Here is an 18,644-nt window from a genome sequence, read left to right on the forward strand (position 1 = left end):
TCCTATATGATATATTTAACTGACATTTTTTATCGTAACAACCAACGATTTATACAGGAAAATAATGACTATTAACAAGGTTGCCCAAACTTTTGCATCCCACTGTAGCCTTTGATTAAATTGATGTTGTCTTGGTAAAAAAGAAATCATTTCCATCAAAAACATAAAAATTTCTAGGTGACCCCAAACTTTTGATTGATACTGTATATTGGTGTAAATTACAAACAGAGTCGAAGGCAATATAAATTATGGAGTCGGAGTCAAAAGGTTTTGTGCACAGACTCTACAGCAATGGCTGTGAAGCAGAACTGGATTAAAATGTTGGTGCAGTAACAAAAGTAAAAACATGATTTAACTTCCAAAACAAAAAACAGATGCAGTCACTTTTAAAACTGAGTTTTTGAACTGAAGATCTGTCCCTCCCCTTCTTGGATTGGTTCAGTTCAAAAGCTAAATCCTGTGTGATTTCCTTTTCGTGCAATACTCTGTTAAATAAATCTGGAAAATCAATGTCTCAGAAAAAAAATAAATGTGCGCATACAATTGAATAACTTGGCATATGGATTTTTGGCAAGTATTTTCTGCAAAAATTAAAATGAAAATCGTAAAATGAAAATGCAATCTCTCTTTTGCAAATTCATTTAAACACTCCAAATGGGTGCAAGAGATGTGAGTAAGTAATATTTACTGATACATAGCTAATCTCTAGATTTTAAAAATGATCCTACTACAAACAAAATCTCATCACCTGGAATCTCATAATATGAATAAAAATCTTCCAAAAAGAAAAGATATTTAGCAAAACATATGCATATACAGTACAGATGTAAACAAAACTCATATGGTAGGAAAATGGGGACAATATTAATGATAAAAGTACATTTACCCAGAATACTTGGATTTTAGAAAAAGAAAAAAAAAATACCAACCAATTACATGTTCAGATAGTATGTCCGTAATTTGTTGACTAAACCGGCCTCCTAAAAGGACTTCACAGCCTTCAAATGCAAGACGTTTGGCCATGACGGCAGCATTTCCCCCTAGAGCCCATCGATTTCCAGGTAGTGTTTTTGAGGCATCCACAAGCTTATTAAATAATGTGTTGTTGGCAACATACCTCCTAGAAATAATGAAAAAAATAATTCAATACATTAGAGGCAGAGTAAAATTTACCTTGGATAACAAACAAGACTGGTTTCCTGTGTTAAGAATTGTAACCACACTGCATTGAGAAACAGAGTTTTCTTTTGGCTAAACGAATGTTTGACATATTTTCATCCTTGCTTTTTTAGCTGTACTGTCACCAGTGTTTCTAAAAACAATAAAACTTTATAGATTTTTAACAATTTATTTTCTGTTTCCATCTGATCCCTAGATATTAGACAGACAGTAACACTAAAAGTAGTCTGCCAGCAACCTATTTTATTTTTAACTGCAATTTTTTTTTTTCTATTATTTGGTGTTTAATACCGGTCAAATCACTTTGTTATATCCCAAAACTTACCCATTTTTTTTAAATATAAAAACTGGACACTTTTGTGGCTGCAGCTGTGTATTTAAAGGCAACACTGTGTCCAACCCTTAAATTTTACCTTATGGCACAGATCCAGTTATAATGCATGGGGTGTCATGTACTTACATTTGTGCTCTTGCTCTTTTATGTTGGGAAGAAGATACCCAAACTTTATCCACGTATTTCAAAATATGAAACTACAGTAATACACATTCCAAGATCCAAAATATTTGGTCTCTAGACATTTTACTGATATCAAAGATGTGCTACCTGATTAAGTACATGCTAGGCAACAAATCACAAAATTAATGTAGAATCAACACAAAGGAATTAAAAAAATATTAATAGTTTAAACTTAAAACGATGACCTTAAACCTGAACTTTTAACAAAATACTACTTCTGCAAGTACAGTAGACCCCCGCGCAGTCGCGGTTCAGGGATCGCGGACTCCGACGTTTGCGCTTTTCACTAACAATTAATAGTTAGGTTCTAAGGAAAAATCCACAAATATCCTCTGCAATTTATGGCTTTTTTCGTGGCAATACTGTGCTGTAGAGAGAACAGGAAGCAACCGCTGAGGGAAATGCAGTTTGAGATGGTGAAAGTAGCCAATCCGAGACCGTTATTCATTTCTCCTTGCTGCTGATTGACTGCTGCCCTGTGACGCATCTCCAGCCGAGTGTCCTCGTGTTTTCCATTTTGTTATTGTATTCATTGTGTTATTCTTAAAACGCACAAGATTTCGCCAAAACGCCCTGCACCTTTTAAGGCTTCTGGCACTGAGCCCAAGCGCCAGAAGTTGTTTAAAACACTCCAGGAGAAGGCTGAACTACTGGATTTGCTCCAGGAACTAAAAAGGTTATGCTGCAGTAGCGCACCACTATGGCATTAATGAAAGCACTGTACGCTACATAAAGAAGAACGAAGCAGCGATCTGGAGTACTGTATCTAAGTTTCTGTGATAGTGCCAAAAAGGTAATGACCGTAAGGAATAAAAATATCGTCAGGATGGAATCTGCCTTGGCATTATGGATCACCGACTGCAGGAAGAACATCATCCCCTTGGACGGCAACATCATCTGTGAGAAAGCACAGAAATTGTACCAGCAGTTCGCTACAGAAGACAATGTAGCAACTTCCCAACACAATGTTCCTGAAACCTATTAAGATAAGCCAGCATGAAACCCCACCAGAAGAAGACCCGTCCAAAGATACAACTCCTCCTGAAGCATCTGAAAAAGAGTTGCCACCTGAAGAGTTTTAAATCATCTGCATCATACTGCACAGCTACTTTATCATCATCATCATCAATATCATTAATTATTGGTGAGTACCTGCACATTTTACTGTATTTTCATTAAATGAAATTATGTATTTACCCTACTTATAACAAAGAAAATGACGGCGCATACCAAAGAAAACGCGCTTGCATGAATTATAGCATGTATAGCGGTAACAACGGTATTTTACATTCTAGCATCACGGGAGACATAGCAGTACACTACTGTACAGTATACGGGTTTACCTTTACATTCTGTTTTTAGGTAATGTATTAAGGTAATTTTTTAGGTAATATATTAAGCTGAGCTTGTAACAAATTTAAAGTGCTTTGGGGGCATACTGTATTTAGGGTTTAAACTATAAAAATAGGCATTTAAAATGCATTTTTTAACCACATCCAAAAGTTGTGGTTTTTCACAATTCACGGGTGCTCTAGGAACGTAACCCTTGCGAATTTTGGGTGTGTACTGTACAACCTGAATTTGAATGCCTTCCTAAAAGGCAAGTTGAAAAGGCGGCAATAAGAAAGTGAGGCCAATGTATTAATTCTCAAATTGCCATAGTATATGAGACACAAATGTGTCAACGTAAAAAAACAATCAAAATGACTATTGACTTTGAATGCACTTCTAAAGACTGATATAATTAGAAGAATGAACAAAACCGGTGTTAAAACTCTCACTTTCAATTACTTGATAATTATACTCTACACACGTGTTTTTCCAAATGGGGAGCCATGGAAATAAAAGTCTAGTGCCCCTGGGATCAGACTTGAGATGAACAAGTCCTCAAGTGGTCGAGGCGGATAAGTCTTCCTAGAGAAGCCCATATAAAAACAGCTCTACGACTGCCATTTTGCAGACATGGTACTTGGAGCACTTTAGCAACTAGGATGTGTGTCAGGGGTCCATCTGTCTAGGTGCATGTTCACCAGCAACTTTCACAGGTCAAACAGCAATCTCTGAGCTGTTTTTTTTTTTTTGCCAACCCGTTTCACTCTTTCATACAGTTTAGCCTGTCAAAGAGATTTAGTGCTTTTTTGATTTTTTGGGTTGCAAAAAGTGTGCCACCACAGAAAAAAGGTAGGAAACTACTGCTTTACCTACGCCTTTACTCCTGGCACTATTTAAAAAAAAATCTCCATTACTGCTCTCTCTCTTAAAAACTGACACCGTGCATTACCGGAATGGTTAAGTTGCGTTCTTTGTATAAAGTAGGGATAATCATTACACTTTCATTTCATAGAATTTTGCCATTATATTATGGTCATCAGCACTGTGCGCTACCTGGTGAGTTAAATACAGAGGTACTAGCGACTTATTTTGGTTTTAGTGCCACTCAAAGATAACTTATATAGCACTTATATGATACGACATTGATTCAGTCTTCTTATGGAAGAATGAAATGGGAAGGGGGAAGAAGAAGAAAATAAAAATAAAAAAACACAACATACCACTGAATTTTTACAGTCACAACTTTTCTGTTGGACACATTAATCACAAATATTAACGTGTTAACTTTCTCAGGCCTAATATAAACATTTTTTATTATATACTGTACAAAATACATAAACACACAACAAGCGCAAGCATGCATTAGTCACTATTCTTTATTCATCCACCTTCATAAAAGAAGATGTGTGCCTGTGCATCACTTTAGTTGATACATCTCTGTTATAATGGCATCTGGTATTGGATTCATAAAAGCTGGAGCATCACAAACATTAGCACATCTGTTGGAATGACAAAAATCATTGCATTTTATTCCTACATGTATTACAAAACACATTCTAATATATGGTGCACTGCGAAAGTTAACTCAGTGAACTACATTGATTATTTGGATTTCAATCTGTTTTAGATGGATAACATGGGTAAGTCATTCTTGAAACTGAGATTTGTTCATTCTCCATGATCCAGAGGTCTCTTGGTTGCTTCAGACTGGCCATATTATTTTAGCCATTGGCTCTGAAGAGGGGGGTCTTCCCTAAATGCACTGGGATTCCCATTTAGTAACTAATAAGACTCCATAAATCAGGGGTGCCCAATGCATTGATCGCGATCGACCAGTAATAATAATAATAAAATAATAATAATACATTTTATTTATATAGAGCCTTTCTCATGCTCAAGGCACTTAAGAGATTATAAGAAAGAACGGCAGGGTATACAGTATATAGCATAGTACAAAGCAAATAAATAAAGAAGATTAAGACAGTAAATTCAGAGAAAGCCTGACAGACAACAGAATTGATGGTCCAGCATACACACACAGGTTACATGAGCATCTTGACAGAGAGGTAAACTGAGAGAAGGGGAATTAAGTCAAGTAGAGCTAAAAGCCTTCCTGAACAGATGAGTTTTAAGTTGTTTTTTAAAAAAATTCATGGAGTCAGCCGATTTAATTAATTTCGGTAGGTCATTCCACAGTCTGGGCGCTATACAGCTGAAGGCCCGGTCACCCATGGAGTGTAGATTAGTGTGGGGCACAACAAGATTGCCAGAATCAGAGGACCTTAGTGAGCGGGCAGGCACATAGTGATGGAGAAGGTCACTGAGGTAATTTGGCGCAAAGTTATTTAAGGCCTTGTAGGTTATCAGTAGGATTTTATATTTGATTCTGTAAGACACAGGGAGCCAGTGAAGGCGGAGCAGGAAGGGTATGATGTGCTCGCTGCTGCTGGTTCGAGTAAGGACTCTTGCAGCCGAGTTTTGAATAAAAACTAAAACTCCTCAATGGCGCTTGTTTGCTTCTCTCTATCTTTCTCGCTCTCTCTTCCTGACGGAGGGGGTGTGAGCAGAGGGGCTGTTTGCACAGAGGACACGGACGCTCCTCTACAAAATGCCGCTTTATCGCTGTGCTTCTGTATACTTAAAAGCATGTATTGATTTTTTGATTGTTTGCTTTTCTTTCTGAGCTCTCTCTGACATTCTCTGCTCCTGACGCGCTCCTTTATGACGGCGCTCCTTTGAAGATAAGATATGTTTGCTTTCTTTTAATTGTGAGAAAGAACTGTCATCTCTGTCTTGTCATGGAGCACAGTTTAAACGTTTGACTAAAGGGTGTTATTTCATGTCTAGAGGGCTCTAATAATGTTAACAGGGTGGGAGAGTTTATAAGGGCTTAAAATATATAAAAATAACCACACAAACATATGGTTTCTACTTCGCGGATTTTCACCTATCGCGGGGGGGTCTGGAACTCAACCCCCGCGATCAAGGAGGGATTACTATATATATATATATATATAGCATTTTTAATGTAGGTAGATCATTTCGACCTGGTCATTTTAGAAGTAGCTCGCAAGCCGAAAAAGTGTGGGCACCCCTGCTGTAAATCCTCTTATTCATCAGTGGCTTTTTCATTATCAGATTCTAAAAGACATAATACTAAGTCAGTGCATTTTTTCTAAACCAGTGCTTTAGTCCCTCCATACGGTTTTAAATTTTCTCCTTATAGGTTTTAACCTATATTATAACTAACAAAATACCCACACTTCGCAGCAAAGAAGTAGTGTGTTAAAGAAGTTATGAAAAAGAAAAGGAAACATTTTAAAAATAACGTAACATGATTGTCAATGTAATTGTTTTGTCACTGTTATGAATGTTGCCGTCATCAAGGATTTGATTATCATTATTTCTTTCAATCAGTTTCGTATTTGGAGGATGTGTTGTGTTCAAGTTATATTCCGTGTTTGTCAGCTGTTGTAAAGATAACAGGTTTTCATTCATCGAAGTGTTCACTACCCAAATTGGTACTCATGAATCTAAGATGTTTAACAGGCATTCCCGGTATTAAGTTGTGGGTTTGCCTGCAAATATTTAGCAGCAGTGTCCATGAACTTAAACTTAAGCTTTACACCTTGCTTTCCTATTGATATGTCTACAAAGGCTTGTTTAGATTCAGAGGGTTGTTCCTTTCTTACTGCATCAATAAACAGCTAGTCTTCCTCTTTATCTGAGACATCACACACTGCATGCACGGGTTTACCTTCCCCAATCCTGCAAAGTCAGTTCACGTGAGCCGCTCGGAGTACATGCATCGAAGGTTCTCAGCTGTGCTTGCACTATCTTGTGCAATCTTACGATATCCACGGCTTTATTTAATGTTAGCTCAGACCCGGCAATTCGTCTTCTCATTAAACTTGTATCTCTCGAATATCGTATTAGTCGTAGGCATGACAAACGCCAGCAGCTGCGTGTCTATGAACTTAATTTAACCTTAAGGTTTACACCGTGCATTGTTTCCGCAATAGCTGCACTTATGAAAATGCTTGTATGCATCACTCGCTTCATATTCTTTTGCTGCCTTCTCAAGTGTGTAATACGTTTCTTGTTCAGCCCTCCTTGGAGCTCTCACTTGTTCTCTGCGTACTGCGTTCACAGTCAGTTCACGTGAGCCACTCGTACATGCATCGAAAGTTCTCAGCTGTGCTTGTGCTATGTCATGCGATCTTGCAGTGTTCATCGCTTTATTTAATGCTAGCTAAGACCCGCCACTTAAGTTTCTCTCGTACTTTCACCAAGTTTGTGCCAAACACCAGTCTATCCCTGGCCATCTCATCCTCGTTTGCATAAGCACAGTCCTTCACCCGCGAATATTTACCGGCATCGTGTCAATTGGATTGCTGCCATTGGACAGCCTTATATGGGAAGGCACTCAATTACACGGGAGGCACGACGATGAGGGACGCAACTCCGCCTCACACGGCGACCGAGCTGCAGGCTATGGCCGTATATATGTAGAAAAGCAGGTTCCAGTTATGACCGTTACGCATAGAATTTCGAAATGAAACCTGCCTAACTTTTGTAAGTAAGCTGTAAGGAATGAGCCTGCCAAATTTCAGCCTTCTACCTACACGGGAAGTTGGAGAATTAGTGATGAGTCAGTCAGTGAGGGCTTTACCTTTTATTAGTAAAGGTATAATTAATAATTATATACATACATACATACATACATACATACATACATACATACAAGACATTAAGCCCGTTACAAACACGGGCGCTAGAACTGTAGTGCATAAACATTAGTAGGACCAGTCTATATTAAACGGCAAGGGACACTGACCTCATCTTGTTTCTTGTCTTTAATTTTTTTTGTTAAAAATATTTTTGCAAGAAGCCTAAAGTAAAATAATAAAAATAAAATAGAAACGTATATGACAATACAGTAAGTATAATTAATATTGCCTTAGTGTAAAACTTTGTAATAATCTGTAATACACACTATCTGAAGAAGATATTTAGGAAAAATTTTCTATTTTTTTACCTCATGAAATTTTTCTATAAAATTTCATTACAGACAACATTTCTTGTAAATATTCTTTCTGAGTTTGGCAAGAGTTTGCCTTGTTCAGGACCATCTACAACCTTGACAACAACATCTGGAAAACTTCTAACTCTTGATAATGCAACATATAACTGACCGTGGCTGAATACTGGTTCTGGCAAGTAAATGCCAACTTTTTGTAAGGTTTGCTCTTCTGAGTCGCTCTCTTTTAGCGTTTTTCTGACGCTCATTTTCTTTTTCTTCAATCGATCTATTTGCTCGTATTTTTCTTTGTCTTTCAGCCTTTCTTTTGTTGATGTTTACTTGTTGAGCTGACCGTTCTTCCAGGAGATGTTGCTTATATAGGATTTGATTTGTCTGCGTCTTTTGTCCTACTTGACGTGTGCTTTTTTATTTTGGGTGGCATGTTGTTAGTAGATATGTCCGTAATATTTTCTCTTACAGTAATACTGGCTTGTATGTGGCTGTAATGTGCGTCACTGTATTGTGTGCCTTTAAATTTCTTTCGCAGTAATACTGGTTTGTATTTCCATAAAATGCCTGTACTTTTCTCTGACAGTAATACTGGCTTTGATGTCCGTGATAGGCCTAAGACTTTAATTTTCTGTGACAACAGTGGGCAATCAGCAGAGTGATCCCAGCAACTGATGTAATGCGTGGCATGCAGTTGATAATCGTGACTGCGTCGTCTCCCCAGCAAGTATTTTAATCTGTGCTGGCGTGTAGCTGATTATTTTATGTGTGGCGTCCCAACAGCAACGGATTTTATGTGCGCGGCCGTGACTACCTAATCAGCACTCTCCCCAGCAATGATGTCTTTATTTGCTTATCATGCGCTGCCGCGGCAAGGCCATTGACTGTGTGCCCAGCTTCCAGTGTGTGTGTGCGCGTCCAAGGTTCCGTGCTCATGGGCGGTATTTATTAATTATACCTTTACTAATAAAAGGCAAAGCCCTCACTGACTCACTCATCAATGATTCTCCAACTTGTTTAATTATTTTATTCTAAAATAGTAAGACTAAGAGCAGTTTACTTCTCAAAACGGAGTGGTGCAGGATCAAACTCGCGACCTTTTGATTCCCAGGCAGCAGCCGATTCTATTGCGCCACGGAGGCAGTCATAATAAACGGGTGTCAATGTCGCATGTTAAGGCGGCTTTTTGTTTCTGCGGTTATATTTTTGAATAAAAGTGCACTTGTTGTGTTAGATTTGTACCTTTTGTGAAAGTATTTCTGTGATACTTCAGGCTTCATCTATACTAATAAAAGGCAAAGCCCTCACTCACTGACTCACTCACTCATCACTAATTCTCCAACTTCCCGTGTAGGTAGAAGGCTGAAATTTGGCAGGCTCATTCCTTACAGCTTACTTACAAAAGTTAAGCAGGTTTCATTTCGAAATTCTACGCATAATGGTCATAACGGTCAACAACGCCCGCCATGTTGAACTTTCTTATTTATGGCCCCATCTTCACGAAATTTGGTGGGTGGCTTCCCTGCGCTAACCAAAACCGATGTACGTACTTATTTCAGTGGTATGATGCCACTGTAGGCCGCCATATTGAACTTTTCAATGTCACTAATTCTCCAACTTCCCGTGTAGATAGAAGGCTGAAATTTAGCGGGATCATTCCTTACAGCTTACTTACAATAGTTAAGCAGGTTTCATTTCGAAATTCTACGCGTAACGGACATAACTGTCGACAACGTCCGCCATGTTGAACTTTCTTATTTATGGCCCCATCTTCACGAAATTTGGTGGGTGGCTTCCCTGCGCTAACCAAAACCGATGTACGTACTTATTTCAGTGGTATGATGCCACTGTCAACCTCCATATTGAACTTTTCAATGGTCTTTGTTACTTATGGGCCCATCTTCAAGAAATTTGGTACACGGGTTCCCAGCGCTAACTGAATCCTACTTATGTACATATATACGTCCATAGCCTGCAGCTTGGTCACCGTGTGAGACGGTGTTGGGTCCCCCATCCCAACGCCTCCCACGTTGTTGGCTGCCTGCCTATATAAGGCCGTCCGTCGCTCCGGTCTCTACATTCCCTTCCTTGCTTCACCATGGGATTCATGTCTCCCTGCTGATAACTACAGCCTTTTTATTTAATCCACGAATTCTCCGCTGTTTTATTGTTCGTTTATTAAGATTATAGTTATTGTTTAGGTATTTTAGACTTACTTTACATTGTTTAGGTACTCATTTCCATTATTATTCCAACCGTACCCCAATTAACATATCTATCGAAGCGATTACCATCGATCAAAAAAATGTCACTTACTAAGTGGTTTCCATGCCCGGAGATGGCACCTACCTTTTCCATTCTCTGTGTTACATATTGCATGGCCATATCAGGCTCACTCTTGATATCCGGAGGAACATTGTGTCTTATGTATTGAATGACTGGGACAGGTTCAAAGTGTGGACTGATGACGGTACAGAAGATAATTATACTACACAGGAGCACTATAAGAGTGAAATGCTTAAGCCCTTCACCTATGATTCTGCATGTGAGTTGATGGCTGCCGCTGAATTGTTTGGTTGTCGCTTTCAAGTGTACCGAAATGGACAAATATTTTACACCTTTCGACAACTGCCAGTGCCTCTTAAACATCTTAGACTCACAGGTGACGATTTCAGTAGTGGACACTTTGATGTTTATGAATGTTTAAACTCTCAAAAGCTGGATGTGAAGTTATCGATGAAGCCGGTTGTATGCTTACAACACTTGACAGATGCCGAATGTCACTTCAACACAAGTCCTGCAAATACTGTCATAACTGAAACAAACCATGAAACTCAAACCGATTATGACAGCAGCAATCCAAGCTGTGAGATTTGAAACAAGATTACTGTTCACATGGCCAACTGTATGTTGCATGCTCAAGAGTAAGCTCAGCGCACAGCTTGGTCATATTACAACCAGAGGGCCGAACTCACAATGTGGTATACAAAAAAATTTAAAGATTTTGCTAATTCATTTTATATATCTATACTAATAAAAGGCAAAGCTCTCACTCACTCACTCACTCACTCATCACTAATTCTCCAACTTCCCGTGTGGGTGGAAGGCTGAAATTTGGCAGGTTCATTCCTTACAGCTTCCTTACAAAAGTTGGGCAGGTTTTATATCGAAATTCTATGCGTAATGGTCATAACTGTAATGGAGATGAGCTTGAACGCCGTGGGGGCGGAGTTTCGTGTGACATCATCACGCCTCCCACGTAATCACGCAGTACATAGAAAACCAGGAAGACCTCAAAAAAGCGCTGAAGAAAACATGCATTATATAATTGAGAAGGCAGCGAAACAATAAGAAGCGAGCGAGTGACATATGCAACCATATTCATGAGTTCTGCTACTTTGGAAACAAAGCACGATGAAAACCTACACTTTAAGTTCATAGACAGGCTGCCGCTGGCGTTTGTAATTTAGTGCCTGCCCATATAAGGCCGTCCGTCAGCGGCAATCCAATAGCAAACTGCCACGGGTAAATATTCACGGGTGAAGGACTGTGCTTATGGAGAGGAAGATGAGATGGTCAGGGTGGTGTTTGACACAAACTCAGCGAAACTGCGAGAGAAAGTTTTAAGTGCCAGGACTAAGGTAACATTAAATACAGCCATGGACATAGCACGAGATGGCACCAGCACAGCTGGGAACCTTCGATGCATGTACACCGAGCGGCTCACGTGAACTGACGCAGTGCACAGATAAAAAGCAACAGTTCCAAAGAGCGCTGAACAAAACCGAATTACACAATTGAAAAGGCAGCAAAAAATATGAAGCGTCTGATACATACAAGCATATTCATAAATCCAACTACTGCGGAAACAAAGCACACGTTGGAAAAAGTCAATGTCCCGCTAAAGGAAGACAGTGTAAAAAACCCGTGCATGCAGTGTGTCAGGTCTCAGATAAAGAAGAAGACGAGCTGTTTATTGATGCAGTAAGAAGCGAATCGATGAATGAAACCTGTCATCTTTACAACGATTGACAAACACGGAATGTAACTTGAACACAACACATCCTACAAATACGAACCTGATTGAAAGAAATAATGATAATCAAATCCTTGATGACAGCAACACTCAGTAACACTCACAAAACAAATACTGTATATTGACAGTCATGTTACGTTATTTTTAAAATGTTCCCTTTTCTTTTCTAGCTTTTTAACACACTACTTCTCTGCGATACGGGTATATATATATATATGTATATATATATCCCGATCTACATACTCGAATAATGGATACTTTATTCGCCATCAATGATTGTTTTGGTAAAGCCATACTCAGTGTATTCATTAGATGAGCGTAAAAAAGTAAGCGAGGGAGGATGACTTATTGAGGCATGCAGGCTGTAGTGCTGCGTCAACTCTATCTGAATTGCGATCACATTTGAAAAAATATATCTTTTCAAGTTCTATTTAGTCCATATGTGTCAAACTCAAGGGCGGGCCACATCCGCCCGTGTAATTATATCCGCCCGAGATCATTTTATATACTGTATTATTGTTATTAATGGCCGGGTATATGAAGCGCTGGTAACACAATAAACTACAGATCCCATAATGCAGCGCTTCAGCTGCCTTGCCAACACTTACGCGTTAATCAAGTCTAGCTTATGATGCTGCAAGTTATTGCGAAGCTAGCTCACACGATGCTGAAGAGAAAAGTTGATTCTGAAAATAGAGCCTTTAAAACCGATGGGAGGCTGAGTATATGTTTACTGAACCCGTGTGTCTCATTTGTGGAGCTAATGTGGCTGTAATTACAGAATTTAATCTAAGACGGCACTATGAGACAAAACATCAGGGTAACCTGAATGCAATGCAGAAGATACAGAAAGCAGAAGAATTAAATAAGAATCTGACACTTCAGCGGACGTTTTACCCGTGCACAATCACAAAGTGATTTCAAGTGAAGCTGCTTTTATGGGAGACACAAATGCACCAGTGCAATTTGCCCCACTTTCCCTGTTGCCAAGTAATGTTAAAACAAGTCGTCACTACGGTGTTCCCAAATACGCACTTTGCTGATAAACTGAGCGCACTGAGTTTGCACGGCGCTTTGGTGACTTTGAAGAACAAAAAAAGTCCGTCTACATGCGGCTCGAACCTTGTGCATGTTTGGTAGCACATATCTGTGTGAGAAGCTCTTCTCAGTGATGAAGACTAACAAAACAGCACACAGGAGTCGCCTCACTGATGAGCACCTGCAATCCATCCTGAGAATCTCCACAACACAGAACCTCACACCAAACATAAACGAACTTGTTGCCAAAAAAAGATGCCAGGCGTCCAGCTCTAAAATGACATATGAGCAAAGACAACTGAATGATTTGATTTGTTATTGCTGAAAGGAACACATTTTATTTATATTTCTAGGTTTTGTTATGCAGCATGTTCATATTTGAATTTGTATAATTTTGACAGGATATATTTTTATGGAGAGCAAAATCTTTTGGGATATTTAAAATCTAAGTTTATTTTTTATATAAAATTACATAAGAGTAAAGAAATTTGAATGTTTGTTCTTTTAACGTTTACTTTATTTCTAACTTGTATAATTTAGACAGGATATATAAGTTGTTTAAGGTTTGAGTCGATTTATTCAGGAATAATATTCCTGTCTGTTTTTACCATTCCTACCAAAGATATTTCTGTCGACTAAATAAAAATTCCTTCTATTTAAAATTTAAATAGAACTTGAACATATATATCCACGCAGACTTGCACGTAAGAGCGGGAGTTATCCGTTTTAACAAGCAGCGTATTGCACTGATACGAAATAGCTGTATGTGTAATATAGATATATATATATATATATATATATATATATATATATATATATATATATATATATATATATATATATATATATAACAGCAACACTCATCACTCACAACAGTGACAAAGCAATTACATTGACAATCATGTTACGTTATTTTCAAAATGTTTCCTTTTCTTTTCATTGCTTCTTTAACACACTACTTCTCTGCTGCGAAGCTATTTTGCTGGTATTTTGCTAGTGTGTATATATATATATATATATATATATATATATATATATATATATATATATATATAGTCACAAGAACGAGACATGGACAGATAAAGAGTTGGGGCAGCCACCCGTATAATGTGGTATCCTGGCTGCAAAAGGTCGTTTTATCAAACAATCAGCACTGAAGTGCATTCAACCGAGTCCAGAACAAGACTGAGGAAACAAAGGAAAAGGGGCAGGTTTTAAAGGGGGAGACAGGAAGTGAGGTCATATGGATCTGGCGCATGGTCTTCCACCATTGGTCCATAGCCGGACGTGACATCAGAGGGACTGGAGCTGGTGTGGCAGACTTCCATTGGCTCAGTCCCGGAAGTGATGTCAGGAGAGCCAGGTGAAATCCCCCGGGATGGTCTACAGGCAAGGGAGAAAAAGAGTCAGTGCACTCTGCCACACCCCGGCATGCCTCCGAACTGCCTTCACTCAAGCCCTTTAGCTGCCTCCCATGCGCACGTGTGTGACAAGATATATATATATATATATATATGTGCCTTGGCAAGATTGCTCATAAAGTTTGAGTTTAAGATAGTTTAACCTTTCATTTTACCACATACATAACTATTATTACACCTCTGTAGTATTTTATTTAAATTTTCAATTTACACTTGTACATGTTTTGTCTTATTGGGTAAACTTATTTAATTGTTTAATATTTCCTTGTTATACAGGACACTTGTTTGATCCTTGTATTTTATTTCTTGGTTCTTTCATTTTCACTTAGTCTTAGTTATGTTTTTTCTTGTAGATAGAGAAATGGAAACATTAGGATTATTGTTGTTGTACTTGAATAAATTTGTAGCCCAGAAGCCTCTCCATGTAAACAAAATAAAATTGTGGCTCTTTTATATTAGAATGCACAGTCAGAAAGGCAAGTGCACTATTGCCAGTGCATTTTGTGTTTTCAAGCTTTTGGCTTCAGTACCAATTATAGATAAGAGAATTATAAGGCAAGAAATACAGTAAGTATCATTGGGCTAATGATAGTTTCTTCATCATGGATCCAAAACTGATCTTTACTAATTGTATTAAATTTGCTTGAGAAAAAAAGCATACTCTTCTCAGTCAGCTCACTTGTACATTATACTAAATTTCATTGCATTTGCAAGAAAAAGTAAAGGTTTACTCAGACTTAATTTCTGCAATATGATGTAATGCATCAATACAAGATATTAATAGGTGGTGCTCTCCTTAGCGGAGAAAATTGTTAAGCTGGATTTTCTTACGAAGATTTTCTCTTTCAGAATAATGGATATATATTTTAAAAGTACTTTTTAAAATAAATTGACATCATCATTTATGTTCATCTGAAATGCAAAAAGACCACATATTGAAAGGATGACTCTGCAAACATGTAAAGCAGAAGGTGGTATGCATTGCCTAGCTTCCAATTTTACTACTGAAGATTTGAATATACTTATTTTGAAATTATGCAAGGAATAAGATGATAATGGGACTGAACCTGCTTGCTTAGAAAAAAAAAAAAAATCTGCAAACCTTGCTTTGTGCTAGTCATCATTTACTATCGTCAATTTGCATAATAATTCAGTTGTTCCTCATTTGCTTACGAAGTGAATTAAGGTAGAGATGTTTGTCTGCTGCTCGACTACACAATGATCACTAATTCAAGCCCTCTTTAATTTACACACTAACAACTTCTGTATTATCCTATGGGTCTACATAATTTAATAAACTGTCTCAAATAGAAGTACAAGTTGCAAATTTTAATAAACAGAATCTGCCTAACCTTCCTAATTTTTCATCAATATCTTGAATGCATTTTAGCTCAATGTTTCTTCGTGCTGGTCCCAAGCCCGGATAAATGGGAGTGTTACGTCAGGAAGGGCATCCGGTGTAAAATTTTGCCAAATCAATATGCGGACAACAATACAAATTTCCATACCAGATCGGTCGAGCCCCGGGTTAACAACGACCTGTTAGCCAACAGGGTGCTGGCGGAAATTGGGCTACTGTTGGCAGAAGAAGAAGAAGAGGGGGGAGATGTGTCTGGAGGCAGGTGGAGAGGAGGAAAGTTAATTGAGGGTAACTGAGGGTAGGAACTTTGAATGTTGGCAGTAAGACTAGTAAGGGGAGAGATTTGGCAGATATGATGGAGAGAAGGAAGGTTGATATATTGTGTGTGTGCAAGAGACTAAATACAGTATAAGGGGAGTAAGGCCAGGTGGATTGGAGGTGGATTCAAATTGTTCTATCATGGTGTGGATGGGAAGAGAAATGGGGTAGGAGTTATTCTGAAGGAACAGTATGTCAAGAGTGTTTTGATGGTGAAAAAAGTGTCAGGCAGAGTAATGATTATGAAGCTGGAAATTGGAGGTTTGATGATGAATGTTGTTAGTGCATATGCACCACAAGTTGGGTGTGCAATGGGTGAGAAAGAAGATTTTTGGAGTGAGTTGGATGAAGTGATGAACAGTGTACCCAAGGGGACAGAAAGTGGTGATTGGAGCAGGCAATGGGCATGTTGGTGAAGGGAACAGTGGAGACGAGGAGGTGATGGGTAGGTATGAGGTCAAGGAGAGGAATGAAGAAGGTCAGAGGATAGTGGAGTTTGCCAAAAGGATGGACATGGCTGTGGTGAATACGTATTTTAAGAAGAGGGAGGAACATAGGGTTACGTACAGGAGTGGAGGAAGATGCATACAGGTAGATTACATCCTATGCAGAAGAGTTAATCTGAAGGAGATTGAAGACTGCAAAGTGGTGGCAGGGGAAAGTGTAGTTAAACAGCATAGGATGGTGGTCTGTAGGATGATGTTGGAAATCAAGAGGAGGAAGAGAGTGAGGGCAGAGCGAAGGATCAAATGGTGGAAGTTGAAAAAGGAAGACTGCAAGGTTCAATTTAGGGAGGAGGTAAGACAGGCACTGGGTGGCAGTGAAGAGTTACCAGACAGCTGGGAAACTACAGCAGATGTAGTAAGGGTGACAGCAATAAGGGTGCTTGGCATGACATCTGAAAAGAGGAAGGAGGAAAAGGAAACCTGGTGGTGGAATGAGGAAATACTGGAGAGTATACAGAGGAAGAGGATGGCAAAGAAGAAGTGGGATAGTCAGAGAGATGCAGAAAGTAGACAGGAGTACAAGGAGATAAGGCGCAAGGTGAACAGAGAGGTGGCAAAGGCTAGAGAAAAGGCGTATGATGAGTTCTACGAGAGGCTGGACCTGTACCGATTGGCCAGAGAGAGGGACCGAGCTGGGAAAGATGTACAGCATGTTAGGGTGATAAAAGATAAAGATGGAAACGTACTCACAAGCGAGGAGATTGTGTTGAGCAGATGGAAAGAGTATTTTGAGAGGCTGATGAATGAAGAGAACGAGAGAGAGAGAGAGAGAGAGAGAGAAGAGGTTGGATGATGTGGAGATAGTGAATCAGGAAGTGCAATGGATTAGCAAGGAGGAAGTAAGGACAGCTATGAAGAGGATGGCCCAGATGACATACCTATGGACGCATGGAGGTATTTAGGAGAGATGGCAGTGGAGTTTTCAACCAGATTGTTTAATGGAATCTTGGAAAGTGAGAGGATGTCTGAGAAGTGGAGAAGAAGTGTACTGGTGCCGATATTTAAGAATAAGGAGGATGTGCAGGACTGCAGTAACTACAGGGGAATATAATTGATGAGCCACAGCATGAAGTTATGGGAAGAGTAGTGGAAGCTACGTTAAGAAGTGAGGTGATGATTAGTGAGCAGCAGTATGGTTTCATGCCAAGAAAGAGCACCACATATGCAATGCTTGCTCTGAGGATGTTGATGGAGAAGTTTAGAGAAGGCCAGAAGGAGTTGCATTGCGTCTTTGTGGACCTGGAGAAAGCATATGACAGAAGAGCTGGAGTATTGTATGAGGAAGTCGGGAATGGCAGAGAAGTACGTAAGAGTTGTACAGGATATGTACGAGGGAAGTGCGACAGTGATGAGGCCTGCAGCAGGAGCGATGGATGCATTCAACGTGGAGTTGGGATTACATCAGGGATCAGCTCTGAGCCCTTATTTGAAATGGTGATGGACAGGTTGACAGACAAGATTACACAGGATTCCCTGTGGACTATGATGTTTGCTGATGACATTGTGATCTGTAGCGATAGTAGGGAACAGGTTGAGGAAACCCTGGAGAGGTGGAGATATGCTCTAGAGAGGAGAGAAATGAAGGTCAGTAGAAACAAGACAGAATACGTGTGTAAATGAGAGGGAGGTCAGTGGAATGGTGAGGATGCAGGGAGTACAGTTGGCGAAGGTGGATGAGTTTAAATACTTGGGATCAACAGTACTGAGTAATGGGGATTTTGGAAGAGAGGTGAAGAAGAGAGTGCTGGCAGGGTGGAATGGGTGGAGAAGAGTGTCAGGAGTGATTTGTGACAGAAGGGTATCAGCAAGAGTGAAAGGAAAGGTCTACAGGACGGTAGTGAGACCAGCTATGTTATATGGGTTGGAGACGGTGGCACTGACCAGAAAGCAGGAGAACGAGCTGGA

General features: G+C 39.3%; 1 protein-coding gene across 1 annotated transcript in view; it reads right to left on the reverse strand.

Moving 5' to 3' along the window:
* Positions 1–18,644, reverse strand: part of adpgk2 (ADP-dependent glucokinase 2) — a 56,402-nt gene that overhangs the window by 15,402 nt on the left and 22,356 nt on the right. The window contains exon 3 of the mRNA XM_039748795.1: positions 930–1,120. Coding sequence (XP_039604729.1) covers positions 930–1,120 — 191 coding nt within the window. The remainder of the gene's footprint in view (positions 1–929; positions 1,121–18,644) is intronic.

Source organism: Polypterus senegalus, chromosome 3, assembly GCF_016835505.1.
Source record: "Polypterus senegalus isolate Bchr_013 chromosome 3, ASM1683550v1, whole genome shotgun sequence".
In the NCBI taxonomy this organism is placed as follows: Eukaryota; Metazoa; Chordata; class Cladistia; order Polypteriformes; family Polypteridae; genus Polypterus; species Polypterus senegalus.